Source organism: Doryrhamphus excisus, chromosome 18 (assembly GCF_030265055.1).
Source record: "Doryrhamphus excisus isolate RoL2022-K1 chromosome 18, RoL_Dexc_1.0, whole genome shotgun sequence".
NCBI lineage: Eukaryota > Metazoa > Chordata > Actinopteri > Syngnathiformes > Syngnathidae > Doryrhamphus > Doryrhamphus excisus.
This window is the reverse complement of record NC_080483.1, coordinates 12,393,550-12,416,696: the sequence shown is the minus strand read 5'-3', so window position 1 is coordinate 12,416,696 and position 23,147 is coordinate 12,393,550. Positions and strand designations below refer to the sequence as shown.

The 23,147-nt window shown below is 39.7% G+C and overlaps 3 protein-coding genes across 8 annotated transcripts; 2 read left to right on the top strand and 1 right to left on the bottom strand.

Annotated features, from left to right (window-relative positions):
• Positions 1–863: 863 nt before the first annotated feature.
• On the bottom strand, positions 864–3,496 carry snrpc (small nuclear ribonucleoprotein polypeptide C). 4 transcript variants are annotated; one of them, XM_058055047.1, is made up of 6 exons: positions 3,385–3,496; positions 2,826–2,868; positions 2,612–2,720; positions 2,398–2,457; positions 1,702–1,788; positions 864–1,243 (listed from the first exon to the last, which is right to left on the bottom strand). In XM_058055047.1, exons 1-6 carry the CDS (start codon positions 3,390–3,392, stop codon positions 1,122–1,124), a joined length of 429 nt encoding a protein of 142 aa, XP_057911030.1. In that variant the 5' UTR covers positions 3,393–3,496; the 3' UTR covers positions 864–1,121. The 4 variants fall into 4 exon arrangements, with proteins under 4 accessions (XP_057911030.1, XP_057911031.1, XP_057911028.1 ...); XM_058055048.1 differs by having other exon boundaries at positions 864–1,240; XM_058055045.1 differs by having other exon boundaries at positions 1,702–1,806; positions 3,385–3,495.
• Positions 3,497–4,287: 791 nt separating this feature from the next.
• ilrun (inflammation and lipid regulator with UBA-like and NBR1-like domains) lies at positions 4,288–8,861 on the top strand. 2 transcript variants are annotated; one of them, XM_058055655.1, is made up of 5 exons: positions 4,288–4,599; positions 5,846–6,021; positions 6,097–6,294; positions 7,221–7,525; positions 7,593–8,861. In XM_058055655.1, exons 1-5 carry the CDS (start codon positions 4,442–4,444, stop codon positions 7,626–7,628), a joined length of 873 nt encoding a protein of 290 aa, XP_057911638.1. In that variant the 5' UTR covers positions 4,288–4,441; the 3' UTR covers positions 7,629–8,861. The 2 variants fall into 2 exon arrangements, with proteins under 2 accessions (XP_057911638.1, XP_057911639.1); XM_058055656.1 differs by having other exon boundaries at positions 4,290–4,599; positions 5,846–6,000.
• Positions 7,736–22,948, top strand: LOC131106511 (SAM pointed domain-containing Ets transcription factor). Of its 2 annotated transcripts, XM_058055653.1 has the most exons (9): positions 7,736–7,881; positions 8,717–8,766; positions 11,089–11,166; positions 12,819–13,354; positions 19,041–19,467; positions 21,201–21,398; positions 21,474–21,521; positions 21,673–21,807; positions 22,565–22,948. In XM_058055653.1, exons 5-9 carry the CDS (start codon positions 19,050–19,052, stop codon positions 22,741–22,743), a joined length of 978 nt encoding a protein of 325 aa, XP_057911636.1. In that variant the 5' UTR covers positions 7,736–7,881; positions 8,717–8,766; positions 11,089–11,166; positions 12,819–13,354; positions 19,041–19,049; the 3' UTR covers positions 22,744–22,948. The 2 variants fall into 2 exon arrangements, with proteins under 2 accessions (XP_057911636.1, XP_057911637.1); XM_058055654.1 differs by lacking the exons at positions 7,736–7,881; positions 8,717–8,766; positions 11,089–11,166; positions 12,819–13,354 and adding an exon at positions 17,873–18,033.
• Positions 22,949–23,147: the final 199 nt, after the last annotated feature.

Here is a 23,147-nt window from a genome sequence, read left to right as displayed (position 1 = left end):
GTAAACAACACAGAAGAGGAGGTAAAATAGACTTATCTTTTATAAATTGTTTTATCTAGATTCAATTATATTTTTCTACATTTTATATGTTTTGCTAAAATTCTATAGACAGTATATATGTATACAGTGTATGTACCATGAAAGTATCACTGCCATTAGTATGTATGAGATAGACGTCTTACTGTTAAATTGGTTACATTTATTTGAAAGAATTCTGTATTCAGTATTGATTACAATTTCACAAGATTAAAATGTAACAAGATTTCTCATGGCCGCACGGTGGACGAGTGGTTAACATGTAGGCCACACAGTCAGACCTGGGGTTGGAATCTCTGCTTGGACATCTGTGTGGAGTTTGCATGTTCTTCCCACATTCCAAAAACATGCATGTTAGGTTAATTGGTGACTCTGAATTGTAACTGTAATTATCAATAATTAACAGAACCCTTTCTAATTTTCTTAGATAAGACAGCTGGGGTAGGTTCCAGCATGCCCACAACCGCCGTGAGGATAAGCAGTATAGAAAATTGATTTTTTTAACAAATTGTTTTAGTAATGTACTTAATATATTTTATTACTTTCACTTTTTACTTATGATCTATCTACACGCTTGTGAGTTTTGAGCACTTTGGAGTGAAAAATTTGTAAAGACATTTTGGCCAGATAAACAACCAAGCCCCTTCATCATAAGCTTTGTGAAGCATGATCGTCATGTGACATTTTTTGTTGTACGGTGATGGACCAGTGATAAGATGTGTGCTAGCACTTAATCACTAACTGCATTACATTTCTTCTCTCGGGGCATTGTAACACTCTGGCTCCATCTGTTGGTACTTCTAATAATAAACACAAAAGACATTAGCTTTAAATGATTGATTTATTTCTCAAAAGCAGTGTAATGTGAAAAAAAATCTAAAAGGTAAAAACGTCCAAAAAAAAAAAAACATCAAATATGCTCCAATGGGTGTGTCTGCAGAATGAGAGTGAAACAACCAGGCAGTACAGATTCCTATGAAAGCAGATGTGTGCTATATTGAAATAAATACATGCATGTGTTTGTCACTCATCACTGTGCAGCGCCTCCTTGTGGTAAAAAATAAAAAAAAACGTCCACATTAGTCTTATCTGTCTGGTCTCATCATGCCCGGCCTGACTGGCATCATCATCGGCCGAGGATGACGCATCATATGAGGTGGTCCGGGCATCATCTGCATGGGTGCTCCCATTGGCGGACGCATTCCTGCTGGAGGACACGACAAGGATGCAAAGATGACGCAGATACCAGGAAGTGTTAAAATGCTGATCTGTGTTAATGAAGCTTCTCTTGCAGAAGTACCATACCTGGGTAAAAACTATAATTCTCATTATGCTAGGAGTTATGTAGAAAAGTGAAGTGGAAGCTAAAAATCACATTTTGAAGTCTTATGCAATGATCTCGGATAGTTCTTGGGACGACAGCCATGAATGACTTTTCTGGTGGGCTACTGTTTAATTAGCCATGTTCCACACAGTGTTCTGTTTATTTTATCAAAAGTTTTAAAAAATTTAATATTTCTGCATACTAAACAACCCGTGTTACGATGTGGATACCTAGTGCGGCCTACTGTATATACACACACACACATCACTTTTTCGTCTTTGGGTGCAGGTTACATATTGGTGCGCTCTTTAGCCTAAAAATTATGGTAAAATTTATCTTACCAGGGCCACCGGGCATCATTCCGTGAGGCGGAGGTCCCATCATGGGCATCATAGGAGGGCCAGGCATTGGTGGGGTTGGCAGCATGCCTGGACGTGGAGGACCACCTGTGTTAAATATAATACATTTACGCAAACACATACAATGCCCATGTATTGGGGGGGATAATATTTTTGGTTGAAGTATGCAACACTTCAGTGTTTCCCATACATTCAGGCAGATTGAGAACCATTTTGAAGGCAGTCTCGGTTGGTTAGGGCTTGTGCTCATATTTGACCAAATAAAGCAAAGCAGATGGATGACGATACCTGTTTTAACCAGACCAAACATGACAAGTGTGAAAGTAACGTGTCGTTACAGCCTGTTGATGAGCACCGAACATGTCTCGCTCAATTGTATGCTCCTGGTTTTGCAGCTTTTTACGGTATCATGACGGAAAAACCTTCTTCCTCGTGGACATAATACTGCGTCTGACACGCCCCTAGCTAAATGAAACTGGAAACATTCCTGTGCTCTACTTATTTGTTGCACATCAATCAGGCCAAAACCCAGTGTGCATGGGTCCAGTCTGGTTCTCTTCCAATACCTGCATACATACAACAATAACTTGCTTGCTGCATTTTATTGTTATGTCAAATTTTAAGTTGGATTTCCACTAGCTGCCCGAGGCATTGTTACAGTCCAACAAAACATCCTACCTGGAGGGGGAGCACCTACGAATGGCGTGGGTGGTATTTTTCCTTGCTGAAAAGCAGCCGCTGTTGACAATGAAAAAAAAAACATCAGCAATTATTCATGTACTGTGTTATAAATTCCACACAAGCAATGGACATTGCATTTTATTCAACACACAGGAAGACAGCATTCTTAAAAATCAGGCTTTGCTATAGAGACTATTTTAAGAACACTTACTTGTTTTATCAATCAGGCTCTGGGCCTGCTCTTCCATCCATTTCTGGTAATAATCTTTCACATTTTCTTTGTGTTTTCTGCCACTGCAGTGGGTTTTCCTCACTGAAGGCTGCAGAATCAAGAGCAGGGGCAAGAATATAAGACATACATTCGATCTTTAACTGAAGACAAACGTAATGAGTCGGGTTAGTGTTATTTGCGGTTGGAAGCTTACCGAGTCGTGTGTAAGGTAGGTGTCACAGTAGTCACAGTAAAACCTGGGGAATGAACACAAATTATGAAGTCTACAAATGTATATACAAATACATATACTTAGTCAATATTATTGGTTAACTTTCATAAATAATAGCAACCTTAATAATACGTATTTACTTTCCTTATATCTCTGAATATTGACTGACAATGGGAACAAGCTAATACCAGAACAAACGACGAATTCAATATTCACTATCCCTAACCGTTTTGAAAATTTTATATTTCTAATAAACGTATATATATTGCTAATTAATGTGCATTTACAGATGTTATATCACAAACTTGGAATAGTATCGAATGAAAAACGTATTTTAGTAAAATCCTTTCGCAACCAGATGGGTTCCAGCAAATAGCCACAGCCGGAACAAAGGTAACGACGCTTCAAAACATAACAGGCTGATTTGGTTGACTGTTTTTAAAATGAGTATCGGTTGGAAATACTTTTACGTTTTTCAATTATCTTGAAGTTAGGAAACAGAAATAATATCGCTCCTAACAAATAACACATCCTTACTTACTTGGGCATGTTTCTGAATGAGAGGCGCTCAATGGTGGACTCGTGTGTCCCCAATAAATGTTCCCATCAGAAATGTGTCCTGGGCAGAATTAGTTCCGGGTAAAAGTGAACAACATGGTTCCATTGGTCCGCTTAACTAGAAACCAATGCAAAAGAAAAATGCTGAAATACTAAAAACACAAACAATACCGCCAATACAATTCCATGAAATAAATGCTGCAAAACAGAAATTAGCCAGGCTACCAGGGATGGTCGTTTATTAAAGGACATGATCAGAATAGCCAGACTGTGATGGATTATTAGGGCCACACTGAAAGAAAAGAAAAACCAGAGAATAAACAACAATAAACGACTAACTATGCTCTATTTTTCCCTTGACAAATGACATTTTTTGGCTCAAAATCTGACTTTTATTATGACTTTTATTCTCAAAATCTGATATTTTTTTCAATGTGGCCCCAATACAGAAAAAAGTTGGACGAATAAAAAGCTAAATTTTTCTTTATGCCTATGTTAAACATCCTGATATATACAGCAACCTATTTATGATTACTTTGTAAATGTAGTGGAATAAACAAAGTCTGCTAGGTTTCAGTTGTCAAAAAAATCCAAAATAATGAACATTATTTACTACATTATTTAGAACTGCTTACTGAACTCTACTGTATTTATTATTAACAAATAAGACACTTACAATTTTTAGGTTAGGTGTCCATAATCATATTTAAATGAGGTTTTACAAGGTCTAAGCTCTCTCACGCTTCCAAATGAAATCATATATCAGATGTTTCGCTGCAAAATGAGTAAGTTGGACTGGAGGGATGAGCCAATGAGATGAGGGCTGCAAATAGCAACAGATGACGTCATTGTCTACGCCGTGATTGGCGCAGGTGACGCGCTGTGCTGTCGTAACGTCAAACTTCGTCCCCCTTGTCGAGCCATGCGCATTGACGCTTGTTGTCGTGCTTGTGGTACTGCTTGTCATGGCTACACCAGGCCTAGGACCCCACTGAGACACTAGAGAGAGAGAGGACTCCCCCCGTCCTCCTCCGACTCTCATGGAGGGCACTGACATGGACGTAGACGCGGAGCTCATGCAGAAGTTCAGCTGCATGGGCACCACGGACAAGGACGTCCTCATCACGGAGTTCCAGAGACTGTTGGGCTTTCAACTCAACCCCGCCGGCTGCGCCTTCTTCCTGGATATGACCAACTGGTGAGTGCGGGGATGAGGTGCGAGGAGGAGGGCCCGGCTGGTGGTGTCACCGGACATCGACGCGACGGCTAACTAACTAGCTAGCACAATTAGCTTGTTAGCATACATGTTAAACATAAAATGGGGCCAAACACATTGTGTTAACAACTTCGTAACGTTTTATTTAACGGGCCAGACACTGTACAAGATCACAGGCGACCGTTTGTGACAGAGTAAATCCATGCTACACAAATAAAAGTGAAACTTTTAAAGGTAAACACAAGCAAGGTAGCCGAGGAGGGGGTTAATTAAAGTCCAGGGAGGCTTCCGGTTAAGCTAGCCCGCTCAATGTTACGTCGGCTACGCTCGGTTGGTGACGTCATCGGTTTTGAAGCCTTGGCGGATGTCAACAAGTAAATGTTTTTGTAGTCAAGTTTGATCATTTGAGATCATGTAATTAAATTCTTGAGACCAGTTGAACAATTGCAAGAATGTGTACTTTTGAACTCTTGCCCTTAAGAAGATTAAAAACAGCATGAAATTTATTGCAAACTACATCTAAGCTCAAGCACGCTTTTTAGGATGATGAAAAAAAACACAGCCTTTTAAAGCCAAAATTTGCATATAAATGTGAATTCCATGTTGCTGCGTCAAGTATACACCCTGTCATGACCTGATGGCAAAGACTTATAAGGCTTTCTGTCTTTGTACATGGACACTGTAATCTTGAATTTCTTAAAATATCATAACAAAAATAAATCTAGCGTTGACCCCAAAATATTTCACCTGCGCTGAGCTGGAGGATTGATCGGCTGACTGTCCGTCAAGAGGCCATTACTGGTGCTGAATGCAGCCCATTATATACATACTGGAAAACTGAGCTTTTTGGTTTGTGTCACAAGAAATGTGCATTCAACAACCGAACATGAAATTATTGACTGATGGGCGTTGGTTTGATTTTGTGCAGCGGTTGTGTGTTGTTTGTGTGCAGGGTGAGGTTTGTTTTTTTGTCATTTAAGATTAAAGTAAAAATAACTTTGCAAAACTTTCCACAATGGCACTGAAGCTGTTGTTTCCATTTACATTCAAATACCAAAACAAGACAGGGCAGTCAAATGCTGCACCTGAACATCAAAAATATTTACAGGTAAATGGAATTCTTCAGATGCATAAAGTAACCACACCCGTGTGCTTATGTCCTAATTTAACGCAGCTATCCCCAAATCACTGCTCGCACTAACGCCATTCCCGCACTGTGCTGCACCAGGAACCTACAGGCTGCTATCGGTGCATATTACGACTTTGAGAGTCCCAGTATCAACACACCCTCTATGTCCTTCGTTGAAGACGTGACGATCGGCGAAGGCGAGTCAGTCCCTCCAGACACACCCTTCACAAAGACCTGGAGGATACAGAACTCGGGTTTGGCTCACGTCTTTGCACGTAGGGCGTGCCTTTTTTTTTTTTACATGCTCATTACAGGTGTCATTTTTTTTTTGTTTTTGGTGTGTGTCGTAGGAACAGAGTCATGGCCGCCCGGTGTGTGCCTGAAATACATTGGTGGGGATCAGTTTGGCCATGTGAACACGGTCATGGTGAAGTCTTTGGAGCCCCAGGAGGTTGCAGATGTGAGTGTGCAGATGAGAAGTCCCGCATCTCCTGGAATGTACCAAGGCCAGTGGCGGATGTGCACAGCCACAGGATTGTTCTATGGAGGTAGGAGAGAACCAAATACCTTGATGAGGACTTTATATACTGGACTTTTTAAAATTTCAAATTTCCTCAACTCATCACAAGTGCATCAGTACTTGAAGTATATCATCAGAAATATTAATTGTTGACTAATTGTGTACTATACAACACCCAATATACATGTATACAGATTAAACTAGCAACATAAATCAGCAAATATTTACACTTGTTGAAAGCATTTTCCAAAATAATGAATATTGTACCTCAGACCGTGTATAAAGGTGCTTGGGATCAGATCCAGTACAAAAGTGGCCAAAAAAACCAGTGACACAAGATTATTTAGACATTTAAATAACACTTTAAGAGTACTACAATTCCTACAACTTTATTGCCTGTTTGTATATTAAGATGTTTTGAATGTGGTTGGGGAAGCTTGTGACCATGATGTGTAATATGGAATATGACAGATGAATGATCATTTTTTGCTTTATATGTCAGATTCCTTCAAATAAAACAAAAGCAACTAAGATTCGGTCGAGATATACTTCACCTGACTATCAAACGTGGATGATACCTCGGTACTTAACTTCATTCACTTCCTCCATGGTTTCATTCTTAATTCTTACCTGAAAATATATGTTATTATATTCTTTTAGGTCTGGAAAAGCACATGGATAGTGAAGCATATAGTTTGCGTCGCTCAGCTGTTGTGGTGTGAAACTCACGCGTGCCATACTGTTGTGTACAATTAACTCATCAGCAGTATTAATGCTGGTTGAACAGTTTTCCCCTTACTGCTATTGCACAATACAACAGTGACAGAACCAATGTTGTAATATACTTTATAAATGACCACAAGGTCAAAGAGGGCTCTTTTTCCCTTTCCACTATGGTGCACAATGAAGTGTTTTGACATGCTCGTCCCTTTTGTCCCCACATCGTCGTGACAGACGTGATCTGGGTGATTCTCAGCGTGGAAGTCGGCGGCCTCCTCGGCGTCACCCAGCAGCTGTCGTCCTTCGAGACGGAGTTCAACACGCAGCCCCAGCGGGACGTGCAGGAGGACTTCAACCCCTTCGCCTCGCCGCAGAAGAACAAGCGGGAACCGGCTGACTGCAGCATCGGTGACGCCGGCGCCATATGGGAGCAAACGCAGGAGTCGGCCCCACGGGACGAAAACAGACCGTCTCACAACGCCGTCAACAGGGCGTCAAACGGCCTCCAAGCGAACGTGTCAGCGGTGACTCATGACCAGGTACGCTAGTTCCACATGTGGTTTTATGGCCTCGCAGCAGATTTTGAAACATGCTTGTCTTCTCCAGGGTGTCCATGGACCCTTTCCTTTTGGACAGAGCTAGAGACACAAACAGACCTCACAGCTGGCAGTCCTTAAAAGGGGCGGGGACAAAACTGTTTTCTAATGACTCTTAACAAGCCCCTCCTCCTAGACCTGCACCCTCTTTCACCGACACACAGACGTCAAGCCAGACGATTCTGTGATGTGTGAACGCTTCTTTCAGATTGATTTAATTTTTTATGTCCATCACCAACCACTCCCGAATGGACAAGATGTTTGAGGGTCCGGGACGTCTCTTCTGGGTTCCTACACAGGTTGGTTTGCTCATCCTTTGGACGTCTTTTACTAGATGTCGGCCTTAAAAGTCCAAATACATGTCACAGCAGCACAAAGCAGAGTGTTAATCAACTGGAGTCTTTAAAGGCCCTTTTTTTTCGAGGGTTTTTCAGCCTTCAGACCCAATTATCATTTAAATCAACCTTAAAGGTCAAATGGAATGGAAATAGGTCAAAATCCAGCAAGAGTTAAAGACATCAATCTTGGAACTTTGTCTCGAAATTCCTGTGTAGGAACTCCCAAAGATGATGCTAAAACATGAGGTGAAACAATGCTGGATGTGTGTGTGTGTGTGTTTTTTTTAAGGCAGGCTCTCAAAAGTCTGCAAAGGTGCAAAAACACTACGGAGTAATTGAAGTGTGAGAAAAGGTTTTAAAAAGCCATGAAAAGTATATTTTGCCTGGTGAGTGATTGTATTTTTCCACATCCATGTTTTGTGTGCGTGGGTGTGTTGCATTTAAAAGTTCCAATGCAAGCGGCGTGGGTGTGTGTGTGTGTGTGTGCTACCTGCCTGACTCATTCATAATCAAAGTTATTTATTTGTACTCTGCAGGCGCTGCAGCTCCACTCTTGGCCAGCAGGTGGTGCTAGAAATCAATTTTAAATCCAGTATGTGCGCGTGCGCGTGTGTTTTACAGATTTCAATTAAAAGGTGATTCTGCTTCGAGGGGGGGAAAAAAGTCAGCACTGACCTTTTTACTGCTGTTTGCACACACATTTCCTCATTATTTCTGATCGTGAAAGTAGATTTGATTTTGGGCTTGTTGTGAAATGTGATGCATTCATCGGCGCTCCTCTTTCTGTCCTTCACAGCTTTAAAAGATTTTCAAACCTGCTCGCTGCACCAAATTGTCCTCATGAAAGTGAGTTTTACGTCGTCATTATCATCACGTCAGACAGCGACTTTGAACGTGTATTTTTTTGAATGGAGAATAAAATGGGTAAAGTTGGTTGACAAGTTGGTTGACTTTTCTAAACATGACCCAAGAGTATGTAATATCCACTGAGTGTCAATCACATTAGATAGACACTAATTTAGTTTTAAAGCTGAAGGTGTGCCTGCCTGCTAGACCTCATGTGCATGAGTGCAACAACGCAAATATTTACTTTTTTTTTTTTTTTTAATACAAAAGATCCAGTGAGGTACCTCTATCTCATCTGCCATCTATTGGTGCTTTAGAGTCAACATGCTTGTTTTTGATAACTGCTGTCAAGTCAAACAAGACAAGCAGTTTGCAAAGTGCAATAAAGTATATTCAAATTTTAAAAAAAAAAGACAAAAAAGAGGCATTTTCTGCCATTTGTGGGCCCTGCCAGAATCTGATTAAGATGTGCGAGGTAACAGACACCTCCCCAACCAGAACGGTTCTACCGAAGCCAATTGGGTGGAAAAAGGGGGTTTCACACTAGGATTATGTTATGGTTTCAAACTACACAAAATAATCCAAAAGCCTCACGCTGACTCTATCCCAAACCACCAACATCAAACTAAACCTTATCCATGATCAAAACTAACCCACACAAATCATCCATAATACTTGTATGACATGAACACGAGTCCTACTGTTTTCTGTGAATTCTAAAGATATAAAAACTGATAAAGAGACAACTCATTGACACAATTTCCACCTATAAAGCCTTCTGAAAACGTGCCAACAATGTCCCATTTACATATGATGCGATGTGCAAAACCGAGTATGCATGTTGTAGTAAAGTCACATGATGGAAAGAAACCGCGTGTCCACATGCACCATCTGCTTGATGCGGGAAACTATTAATATTACGATTGTGGCTTTTATTTGCCAGAAGGGAGGGAACACCTGCAGGCGTTGTAAACGACAAATGTTAGCCAAGATTCCGTGGATAAACGGCACTAGAGCGACCTTTAGGGATGTTTTTATCACATTAAAATGCCACCATCATACATTAAATGGCAGCAAACCATTGTGGTCAATAGGTGATGCAAGCCATTTTGGAAAAGTACTTTCAAAAATAGTTATTTATTTAATCATAAATCATGGATCCTGTACTTATTTTGTAAAAAAAAAAATTGTGAAAATTTATTTATTAAAAGGTTTAATATTATTCAATATTTTTTTATTATTTTTATTAATTTTATACTCCATTTTTACCAGCTCAAATTTCACCAAAAGCTTCTAAAATATACTTTTAAAGAGCACAGTTGCACTCCCAAGACTAATGTTAAATTTACAGCACAGAGAGTCCCGACCGACCCCCGTTATAAGACGACTCGTCTTTTTCCAGATCAATTATATTCAGCATCCTGTTCTGAAATTTAATCGCTTTCTTTCATCAATCTTCCGGAAGGACGCGTTTAACGCCAGAATAACCATTTCTGCCCTGCAACAATAGTGCGTCAAAAGCGGCAGCTTAGAGCCCAGGATGCTGTTGACTTTGCTAAGACGACCCCGGCGGGCGGGGTCACTGGCACCTGTTGACATAGGGGGACACCTGCACGCTCATGACTCACATGCACGCCCTGGCGTTAACATCACGTCTGTTAGCTTGTATTAGCTCAGCAGCGCTGAAGCGCGACGACGTTGTTTCATATCCAAAGGAAAGTTCACACGGCACTTGAAGAAACTGCCATGCAAATTTTGCCACTGAAGACCAAAGCTAATATGCTAGCGTGATACGTTTTTATTTGTGGAAACAAATTGAATAGATTTTTATTGTTTGTGTATATGTATATATATATATATATATATATGTATATGTGTGTGTGTGTTCAATATAGTGGAATCCAGTACACTGTATTTATGATGCTGGTCCACTTTCACGTTGTCCTAACTAAAACAACAAACAAAATCTAACAGAAAATAAGCAAAATATTAAACATTTCTTAGTATTTGCAAAAAAAATGTGTTCTAAATACAATTGTACAGTTGTTGAAGGGGGTACATTTTTAGCACCAATTTAAACATTGGTTTAACATCTAAACATCTTAAAAGATTTCTTAACTATGTGTAAAAAGGGGAACTTTGCAACCTCTTATGCAGAAACAAAGCAAACCAGTTTCCACATTTATTTATCTTTCATCTCCATAAAAAAATGGTGATAAAAAAATAATGTATTCCCTACAACAACAAATATATGCAAAACATTTTTTTATTTTTCTACATTTGTTTTTCTACATCTGTTTTTTTTTTTTTTTTTTTTTACAGAGTCTGGGTGGTGGTGTACTTGGTACAAAACAACAACAAAAATGGTGTCTGCTATCTTGATTCTACAGCCCATAATTGGTACACATGTTCATTTTCTTTATACATTATTCCTCGTCCCTGGTTATGCCACTCTGTGTAAGCCTACACTGTCTCTGGGGCGTCTTTGTACTGCCTGAACCTAGGGGTCCTGTCTGATGTGATAGACCGGCCTCTGTTGATCTTGTGTTTAGGGCCTGTTCTTCTGCTGCCATGATTAGTGCTGCTGTGCTGTCTTTCATCAAATTTTTATGCCAATATGTTGATATCAAGGCTGCACGGTGGGCAAGTGGTTAGCGTGCAGACCTCACAGCTAGGAGACCCAAGTTCAATTCCACTTTCGGCCATCTCTGTTTGGAGTTTGCATGTTCTCCCCGTGCATGCGTGGGTTTTTTTTTTTGGGTACTCCCACATTCCAAAAACATGCTAGGTTAATTAGCGACTCCAAATTGTCCATAGGTATGAATGTGAGTGTGAATGGTTGTTTGTCTATATGTGCCCTGTGATTGGCTGGCCACCAGTCCAGGGTGTACCCAGCCTCTTGCCCGAAGACAGCTAGGATAGGCTCCAGCACCCCCGCGACCCTCATGAGGATAAGCGGTAAAATATAGTAGTGTTGTAGTAGTGTTTTTGTATCCTTGTTAAAACATATTGTTTTATCCCGCCTCGAACCAAATATTAATTTAATCTGTAATGGTGCCCTACAGCAGCGTAACTAACTACATTCCTATAGCATGTCTACAAATCCAACATTTTGTGTGATGGTTAGCATAGCATCCTCTTGTGCCTTTTGGGTGCAGAATATTTTGTCGACGTTGTGGGTTTTGTCAGGGAGAAACTTGCAAACATACAAAAACTGCAAGCAGGCAAGCTCGAAGACACGAGGCAGGGCATTGATTGACAATGGTCTAGAGCCAATCAGGACGCAGAATACAATGAGCGGTGCAGACAGATGGAGGAAGGAAGAGAGAGAGACCAAACCACCAACTTCCTCCATGCAGGTTAGTGGGAACTCACTAACATGGTTAAGTTACTTAGCATTTTTAAAATATCGTTTTTCATGATTGGGAAAAAATCTGATACCGATGTCGACTGATATTGGGCCGCTAATTATCGGTACCAGTAATAATCGTGCATCCCTAATTTTTTCACAAGCTCTTTTAAAATTACAAATAATTTGTGTACATTCGGTGGTCGAGTGGCTAGCACACAGACCTCACAGCTAGGAGACCAGGGTTCAATTCCAGCCTCGGCCATCTCTGTGTGGAGTTTGCATGTTCTCCCTGTGCATGCATGAGTTTTCTCCGGGTACTCCGGTTTCATCCCACATTCCAAAAATTGGCGACTCCAAATTGTCCATAGGTATGAATGTGAGTGTGAATGGTTGTTTGTATATATGTGCCCTGTGATTGGCTGGCCACCAGTCCAGAGTGTACCCCGCCTCTCGCCCGAAGACAGCTGGGATAGGCTCCAGCACCCCCGCGACCCCAGTGAGGAAAAGCGGTAGAAAATGAATGAATGAATTTGTGTACATTGTGTACAGGTAGTGATACAACTCCACACTTCTATTTCATGAATTCTTTAAAAAGTGGTATTTTTGATACTATAGGAAGTATAATGTTTCACATGTTTGAGACCCTTTTTTCCCAATAAAGCAAGCTTATTTTATAAGCTTTATTTTCTCTTTAATCCAGAAAGGTCAAATGGCGTTTGAGGAGGCCTGTGCACATAGACACTCAAGAAGTAACTCCTCATCCCTGCATTTTTCATCTGAAAATCCCCACAAAGACAAATATCCTTACAATAAAAGGTGAGATGTCAAGGGTGGTGCCACACAAAGACAGAAAACGAGAGCACACACACACACACACACACACACACACACACCAGCTTGTGTGCATAGGTAAACAAGGCGGCCCTATAAATTTAAATAGCTGTCAATGGAGCTGGAATTCCTTCGCTCTCACTCTGTCAGAAGTGAGTGTGAGTGTGTGTGTCACCCCTCCAGCAGGTGCTGCTGGCGCCTTAACATAAAGCTAACCCGACGTGGGCTCTTTTCCTATCCGCCACCATCATCATCACCCATTTGGCTGCCTGATGCACCTCCATCCATCCCAAAGCGACGCTTGGGCAACCCCTTAGAAGGTCATCCTTCATCCGATTGAAGCCCAACGGCGACATCACTGCAACTTCGGTCCATCAATAACATCATCATCTGTAGCTGCTCCAGGTAAGAACACACCGTTAAAAAAAAGCTTTTTTTTCCCAGTAGATATTTTTACATTTGATATTTGTATAACGGGTGTCCAAAGTGTGGACTGTGGTCGTTATTTTTTTTATGGCCTTTGGCACGTTTAAAAAGTAAAATTACACATGACAAACAGCAAAACAACAGCAAATATGGAAGAAAAAAGCAGCCGTTTCACAAGAAAAAAAATCAAAAAATTTGGAGAATAAAGTTAAAAAGAGAAAAAAAGTTATACTTTTAGAATAAAAGTAGCAAAAAAATTATTTTATTATATTATTATTATATATTATTATTATTATATTATATAGATTATACATTATTATAATTATAGAACGTTGAAACATTGAATTTTTTTTTTAAAGTTGTAATATCATGAAAGCCAAACAAATATTGGAAAAAAATGCTACATTATAATAAAGTCAAAACATTTTGAGATAAGTAAAAAAAAAAATCACCAATAACATAAAACTTCAAATGATGGCTGTTTTTTGTTTAACTATATTAAACGTCTTAGCATATCTACATGGATTGGTTTGCATAATATCAAATATCAAAGTTTGCCTCCATATTCATGCATCCCTCTGTGGAAAAAGTTTATTTTTCGAGTTTAAAGGCTCATACAACAATGACAAAAACAACATGGACTGTCTGCTCTATTTTAAAAATATATACAAAATCCTTCCATAGGTCTTTCATAATCTGGACTATTTAACTTTTGGAGTTTTTAGCATTATTGTTGTCTTTTTCAGGGTTGTTTTGTTTGTCCAGATGCTATTTAATGCATCATAATTGAGGAGAAAAATACCATTTTTGGTGTATGTTGTTCTCTCAAGTCCTGTTTATAACACAAAGTAAAAACTGATTATTTTTCCATGACGAGAGCAAACCACACACACTTTTTGTTGGACGCTTCGGTCAATTTGGGGAAGATTTTTGCCTTTTGGTGATTTCTACTTATTAACTCTCATCTAAACACTCCGCTGTCACATTGTCACATTGATGAAGAATGATGGGTTGGAGATGGAGACCCGTAGCTCTGATTTCAACAGAACCTCTTGTGGGGCCTTTTTGTTGCCGCTTTAAGTCAATTTTGGGTCAAAGCTGCAGGTAACTTGCTGTCCCGTCAAAGAAGCCAGAAATCCAATTACACAGCTGCAGTCCTCACGTCGTCACTGTCTTCCCGTCTCAAAGGGATCACGTATGTGGAAGAAATGCGGTTCCCATGGCCCGACGCCGCCGCCGTCTTCCGTCATTGTCAAAAGGCTGACTTTGCTGAGCAAATGGACTGAAGTCTAATGCTCCTGAAATGAATATCAGCTTCTTGACCAAACTCATTTAGAGATCAGTCAGGGACTTAATCCGTCTTCCCCCCAAAGTGTTTGTGTCTTTTTCCTGTGCCCCCTCTTCCTTTTGGAAGAAGGTAATATGGCTAAATTTGCTATGCTAATGGGCTTAGCGCAAGCTGTTACAGAGCAGAGTTGACACGCAGCGGAGAAAGCTTTAAGTGTGGCTTAGACGGGACACTGCAGATGAAAGGAAGGCTGAGCAGGAGGGAGGATGATTTGGGGGGGGGTCTTTTTTTTTAAGCATGCTTGGGGCAATAACTTCATTTAAGTTCACTACTTGCTTTTCATAGAATGGCTCACAGTCAGATGACACAAGCTTACGCTGAGCAGTCAACAAGGTATAAACAATTACAATCGATGAAAATATTAGCTGGAAACCTCATATTACAAATATACAACATAAAGTGGCCAGAAATATTTCAATATTGAACAAAGCAAAAATTTGTTCTCAATCAGAAATCACTCCACACTCTTTATTCCTCTCTGGTTCTACCATATATTACTTATTGTTTCTAAATATGGAGTAATAACTATAAAAGCAATCTTCACTCGCTAAATGTACTGCAAAAAAGGTCAGTAAGGATAATTCATAATGCCGCCTACAGAGAACATACTAACTCCTTATTTCTAAAATCACAAATACTTCAACTTGCTGATATAGTTCATCTTCAAACAGCTAAAATAATGCATAAGGCTAAAAATAACCAATTACCTAAAAATGTCATCCAATACTTCTCTACAAGAAAGGAGAAATATGATCTCAGGGAAGAACTACATTTGAAACACTTATATGCTAGGACTACGTTAAAAAGCCATAGCATTTCAGTATGTGGAATCAAACTATGGAATGGATTGAGTAAGGCAGTGTTTTTCAACCTTTTTTGAGCCACGGCACGTTTGTTACGTTGGAAAAATTTTGCGGCACACCAATAACCAACGTTATTTGCTTCTTTCAGCTTTTTCCTGATTACGGACTCGCCACAGCAGATCCTTTTGATCCGCATACTAATTTAACCAACAATGTTACAAAATGTCACCACTACCTCTCATGTGCATCACTAAGTCTATATTAGAGGAACGAGGCAATCAGCTACGTGTTGCCACACGGACGAATATTACATTGCTCTGCCAGTCTTTACACCAATGACACGCGACAATGACATAATATTTGCAGAACGTTATGAATACATGTTAATTAAAAAAGTAATATTGAATAATTCCTCACGGCACACCTGACGATTTCTCACGGCACACTTGTGTGCCGCGGCACAGTTGTTGACAATCACTGGAGTAAGGAACTCAAACAATGCACAACGATGAGCCAATTCAAGAAACAATACAAGCAGTTGATGTTTGCTAAATACAAGGATGAAGAGTCTTGAACCAGTCATGATGTGCTATATATATCACTATATTGACACTTACTATGGTACCCATTATGTCATTGGATGGTCATATCACCTCGTACATCGGTACAAGGTACATTATTTGAAAAAAAAAAACAAACTTAAACTGTATTATGGAAAGCAGGAAGTGAACAAATGTAACAGTTACTGATTGTAAAAGTACCAGATGGAGGGGTAGGATTTAATAAGCTTTGCTTCTTCCTACTCCTTTTGGACATGTGGAACTGTGAACTGATTATGTGATGCATTCAATTGTAATCTGATGCATGTTCAAATGAAATAAAACCATTACCATTACAGCTATACAACTGCTATATGCTATGCTGCAACAAGTTTAAAGTAATAACTTCTGTGTTTCTAATACGTTCATTTATTTGTGGTGGTCTGCCACAAATGCATTCCGTCCTCGCTCATTAACACATAACACATCTTTGTCGCTATGTTTAACGAGTAATCAGACCCCTCGCTTGACACTTCGACGAACAACAAATGTAGTCTATTCCAGCTAACCTCTGAAGAGAGGCGGGATACACCCTGGACTGGTTGCCAGCCAATCGCAGGGCAGCTATAGACAAACAATCATTACAACCAACAAACATTAATAGCTCAATTAGCTCAATTCCACCCTCGGCCATCTCTGTGTGGAGTTTGCATGTTCTCCCCGTGCATGTGTGGGTTTTTCCGGGTACTCCGGTTTCCTCCAACATTCCAAAAACATGCTAGGTTAATTGGCAACTCCAAATTGTCCATAGGTATGAATGTGAGTGTGAATGGTTGTTTGTCTATATGTGACCTGTGATTGGCTGGCCACCAGTCCAGGGTGTACCCTGCCTCTCGCCCGAAGACAGCTGGGATAGGCTCCAGCACCCTCCGCGACCCATGTGAGGATAAGCGGTAGAAAATGAATGAATGAATGATAAAAGAAACAAAAAGAATCATAGGACATTGGCGTCACTGGAGATTCTGTATTAGGGGCAAGGAGGTCAGTGCCCCACTACATTACACAATTAGTTTTTCCCCCTGATATGTATTGTATTTTTAACAGAGAGCAAAAAAATTACTAGCATGTGCTTTTTTTTTTCATTGAATTATCGACGTTTGCATCACAAAAAGTGGCTAAGTTCATTTGATTTCGGTATTGAACCCCAAATGATTATTTGCAATCCCTCTCCATATAAAAACCTGAACATTTCTTAATATGACGTTTGATGGGCGGAGTTGATCATTTCCTAATCTTTTATTGGGACTTTAATTTCTTCAAGATATGGACAAACAGAGCACATGTGCTCTCTATAGAAGATTTCTTTACAGCTGATAAGCGTCCACATAAGCCACCTGTGTGGACTCCACATCACGTCTGGTGCCACATCCGAGTTCACCGTGAGATTACAACACTTGTGCTGACGTCCATAAAAGCACACTTATGATGGTGATCATAAAAAAAAAAAAAAAACAGGCCATGGGCAGATGAAGTAAAATGTTCCAGCACATTATCAGACTTTGGTTTTGATTAAAACCTCCAGCTGACACTGGAGCCGGTGGCTGTGGTGACGGCACCTTGAAAGAGCGCCTCCATACTAGTCAACTGCCCCCCGAGACGGGTGGCCATTCTGGACCATTGACCCACAAATTTAAGAGACTCAGTCAAATCCAGGTTGCACTGTGTTGGGGATAAACCCTCTTCAGGGTCAGCCCCCTAAACCAGTACCTCATCTTCCTTAAAGCTGCTATCAGTTTGCGTCCAGCCAGAAGGTTCTGATGGAGCTCACTAAAGGACTACATGCTTTGCTTGCCACCAGGATGGCTCTTATTTAGGAATATTTATCTTTTGTTTTATTTATGCTCCTGAAATGACAGAGATTCTTTAACGTTTCATTCAAGGACAAAAAACTACGCTTGAGGATCTTTTGTAAGTTTCATTAAACAAGGTTTTATATTCTAGCGCTTTTTTGTGATCATATGAGAAGAAGAAAAATTGTTGAAATGCTGAAAAAATTAGTAATTTTGAGTAATTAATATTTGTCATTTTTAAAAAAAATCTTTACAGTAATATTAGATATGTATTATTATACCTATGTTATTCAGTTGATAGTTTAGTTCAGTTCAGTTTATAAATATAAAAATGATAATTATTATATTAATTTTATATTTTATATCCATTTAATACCACCCGCCATCTTGCCCAAAGACAGCTGGGATAGGCTCCAGCATACCTGTGAACCCAGTGAGGATAAGCGGCATGGAAAATGCATGGCAAAGTAGAAATAATATAATATACTATTATATAATTATATTATTTTGTATTTTATTTTATTTTCTTTTTTATGTATTATTTTGTATTTTTTTTCTTTATTTGTATTTATTTTGTATTTTATATTATATTACATATATATTATATTATAAATATCATGTAATATTAAGATAATGTGTATGTATATATATATATATGTATGTAATAATACATATGTAATGTTCATTAAATTATATAATATAATTTATTATTATATAATTATATTATTTTGTATTTTATTTTTTATTTGTATTATTTTGTAGTTTATATTATATTGTAAATATCATGTAATATTAAGATAATATTAAGATAATGTGTGTATATATATATATATATATATATATATATATATATATATATATATATATATATATATGTATATGTATGTAATAATAAATGTGTAATGTTCATTAAATTTTTTTTTTTTTCTTAGAATATTTAATCACTTCCAAAATATTTTTCGGCAACATCAAATACAAGTCTATGAATTTTAGAGCGTGATATATGTCATATATACAAAATCATAGCACTTACTGAGAACCGTGCCGCTGTTATTCTAATACCAAACACAGCCACTAGGGGGTATATTTGCATGGATGTTTACCATGTCTCTGTTCCATTCACAGGTGTCCGTTATGTCAAATTCCATTGGAGGTTTAGCGGAAGTCAGTGTTTACGGATCCCGAATCGGAATCCCAGAGGATTCCCTGACCATCCTTGAGCGAAACAGGGATTGTGGTGAACCATGGGACCTGGTGGAAACCAAGCCAGGCAGCATGTCGGGCCTTTACCTCCCCTGCTTTGACATGCTGGCCACAGAAGACGCTGCCTGGCTCGTTAAAGTGTCAGAGGGCTCGAACATGTCTCGGATGGGGGCGTCCCGAGAGGAGCCTGAGCAGTGCCCGGTCATCGACAGCCAGGAGCAGGGACTCTCCCCATCGGGGTTGGAAGGCCCGGAGGCGGAGCGGTCTCTCGAGCAGGTGCAGAGCATGGTAGTGGGCGAGGTGCTGAAGGACATCGAGACGGCTTGTAAATTACTCAACATCACGCCAGGTAGATGCGCACTCCCTAACCGAATAAGAAACTAAGCGTATAAAAAGTTATCACTGCTTATTTGCTGAAAAAGGCCATATTGATTCTGTGATATTTAACTTCGGGAACTTAATCCCAAAACCAACATGGCTGATTCCGGATGACAGATCTCCTCCATCATATCCTTACTCATGCAAAGCACCAGGATGTGTTTAATCCTAACCTTTGCATCGGTATTGTCGGGTCGTGACGGCTAAGGATTCTTAGCTGCCGGTAGAACGTGTATACATAGTCTCCTGGGCGAGGTCGCCTCGCGCTTGGAGAGCAAACACTCAACTCACGCTTGTATGAGCTGTCATAAAGCAGCCGTCATAAAAGCCTGTTGACTTTGACTGTGCAGGACATCTATCATGTAGTCGGGAAAAAGAGACGGGAATTATCTGGAAAGATGGATGTTTTCTCACTGTGTCCGTATCTTCCTCCAACAAGTGTTTAGTTAGCTTAGGATTATGTGAGAACTACATAACTGAGGCCAGAAGGTTGCCAGCCAATCGCAGGGCACTGAGACATTATCTCTATTCTATTCTACAGCATAATCTCGTTTATTGTGGAGTTGCATCATCACTTATTTGTATCTTTCACACAAAAAAAACAAAAAAACCCATAAAAAACGTATAACTATGTCTTTGGGAGCAAGTGCACGGCGGTCGAGTGGTTAGCACGCAGACCTCACAGCTACGAGACCAGGGTTCAATTCCACCCTCGGCCATCTCTGTGTGGAGTTTGCATGTTCTCTCCGTGCATGCGTGGGTTTTCTCCGGGTACTCCGGTTTCCTCCCACATTCCAAAATGTAAATTTAAATACACTTTAAATGAGGCTGCACACAGCTAGGAGACACAGGTTTGATTCCCTGCTCTGGCATCTCTGTGTGGAATTTGCATGTTTTCCGGGTACTCCGGTTTTCCTCCCACATTCCAAAAACATGCTAGGTTAATTAGCGACTGCAAATTGTCCATAGGTATGAATGTGAGTGTGAATGGTTGTTTGTCTATATGTGCCCTGTGATTGGCTGGCCACCAGTCCAGGGTGTACCCTGCCCTCTCACCCGAAGACAGCTGGGATAGGCTCCAGCACCCCCTCCCAGACCCTTGTGAGAAAAAGCAGTAGAAAATGAATGAATGAATGGTTGGGTTAAAAAAAACTTAAATTAAAAAACTTAATTAATTAATACGTTATTGGTAGGATATAAGTTGTGTAAGTCCAACTGTGCTGTTAATGTATTTTTATCACAAAACATTCTTGTTAGCAGCCTGGTAGCTTGCCACAACATGAAAACAGGAAGTCAGGTCTGTCACCTTTCTGTGATGTCATCAGCAGCTCTGTAGTTCTTTGCTAACTAGCACAGTTACACCAGTTAACATCCAAAATATACATATGTTTTATGGTTTTGCATGCATGAAACTATTCTACAAGTATACATGACGAATGAAAGGTTTAAATGAACATTTAAGGTTACTTTTACGTTATTTGAAAAGAAAAAGAAAAAAATTGTGCAATTGTGTTAGCCAATATACGTATGCATATTAGCTTAATTGGAGACTCTAAATTGTCCATGTGCCACTCAATTGGCTGGCAACCAGACTATTTTCTAAAAGTCAGCTAGGGTAGGCTCCAGCATAATTGAAAATGGATAGCTGGATTAACAGTTCAGCCGTGATAGACGACTGATGAGTGGATTTCTATTTCTTCTCAGACCCAATGGAGTGGAACACGGCCAACGTGCAGAAGTGGCTGCTTTGGACCGAGCACCTGTACAGGCTACCCCACGCAGGAAAAGCCTTCCAAGAGCTGATGGGACGGGACCTTTGCGCCATGAGCGAGGAGGACTTCCGCCAGCGCTCGCCGCAGTGTGGAGACACATTGCATGCACACTTGGACATTTGGAAGTCTGGTGAAGAGCTTAACAAAGTCTAGTATCAGCATCACAGTCAGGTTTTTCTTAAAGCTGATTTTTTTCTCTATGTAGCTGCCTGGATGAAGGAAAGGTGCACAGTTGGAGACAGCAAAAGTCCTGGTAGGGTAACCTTTAACCTTTAACCCACTTAGCACACAACAATAGCCATAGTCATAGCATGGGCTGCAAGGGGCCCCCAGTCTGTGAACAAGCATCAATAAAATATTATGTTTTTTTGTTTAGTTTTTTTTTCAAAATCTGTTATTTACAGGCACTGAGGAACTTTGGTCCGAGGCTGATTCCTCTTGCTCGGGTCAGCCAATTCACTTGTGGCAGTTCCTCCGAGAACTTTTGCTCAAACCTCACAACTATGGACGCTGCATCCGCTGGCTCAACAAAGAAAAAGGTAGATGATATTCTAATGTTAACAAAAACACTAAATGCAATTTTTAAATGAAACTTTTATTATTAAGGGAGAAAAAAAAACTACATGACCCCCTAAAGCTAATAACTTGGGCCTCTATTAGCAACAACACAGCCCCAGACCATCACACTACCTCCACCATATTTTACTGTTGGTATGATGTTCTATTTCTGAATCTGATCTTAGAAGTCTGCCATGCAGGGCATTTTGGCTCAGTGTTTTTCTTATGGTGGAGTCATGAACACTGAGCTAAACTGAGCCAAGTGATGTCTACAGTTGTTTGGATGTTGTTGTGGGGTCTTTTGTGACCTCTTTGATGGGTGATTGCTGCGCTGTTAGGATAATTTAAATTTTCCTGGGAAGATTTGTCATTGTTCCATGTTTTTGTCTTTTGTGGATAATGGCTCTCACCGTGGTTTGCTGGAGTCCCAAAGCTCTATCGTAGGCCAAATCTGTATTTTATCAATTATATGTTATTTATATTGCCCATTCCAGACAAAAATATGTATGTGTAATACATACAGTTTTAAGACATTTTAATTTTTTTTACCTGAACTACAATATTACACTACAATTACTGAAAACGTGTACCTCATATTTTTGAATACTAATTTTTTACAGCAAATTTAACTACTAGTACATTAAAATTTTATTTAAAGTAAATCACAATAAACAAACATTAAGACATTAATTTTGAACACGAATATGTCCTAATGCATATTTCTGTGATTGCATTCAGGTATTTTTAAAATCGAGGACTCGGCTCACGTGGCGAGACTGTGGGGGCTGAGGAAGAACCGTCCCGCTATGAACTATGACAAGCTGAGCCGATCCATACGTCAGTACTACAAGAAGGGCATCATTCGCAAGCCGGATGTTTCTCAGAGGCTGGTGTACCAGTTTGTGCACCCAGTATGAAGAGCAATATGTGCAAAACGCCACTCAAATAAAAACAAAAATAAGACTCCTGGAGGGGACCTCTGGCCAAAAAAGGACAAAGTATATAAGTCGCCTTCCACTGCCAGCAACAACCACTAAATATAAAAAGACTACATTGTTTAGCACAATCTGCCTGTTTCTTTGTTTTTACAAATAAATGATTTTCAATATTTTGCTAATGAAACACATCTTAAAAATACAACAAGAAGTGCGCACTAGACCTGCAATGATTAATCGATGGTTAATCAATTACTGAATTAATTGACAATTGTTTTGGTAATCGATTGATCGTTTTTCGATTTAAATATGTAAATACCCTCTGATTTCAGCCTCTCAAATGTGAATATTTTAAAATTTCCTTAGTTTTCCATGAAAGCAGACCT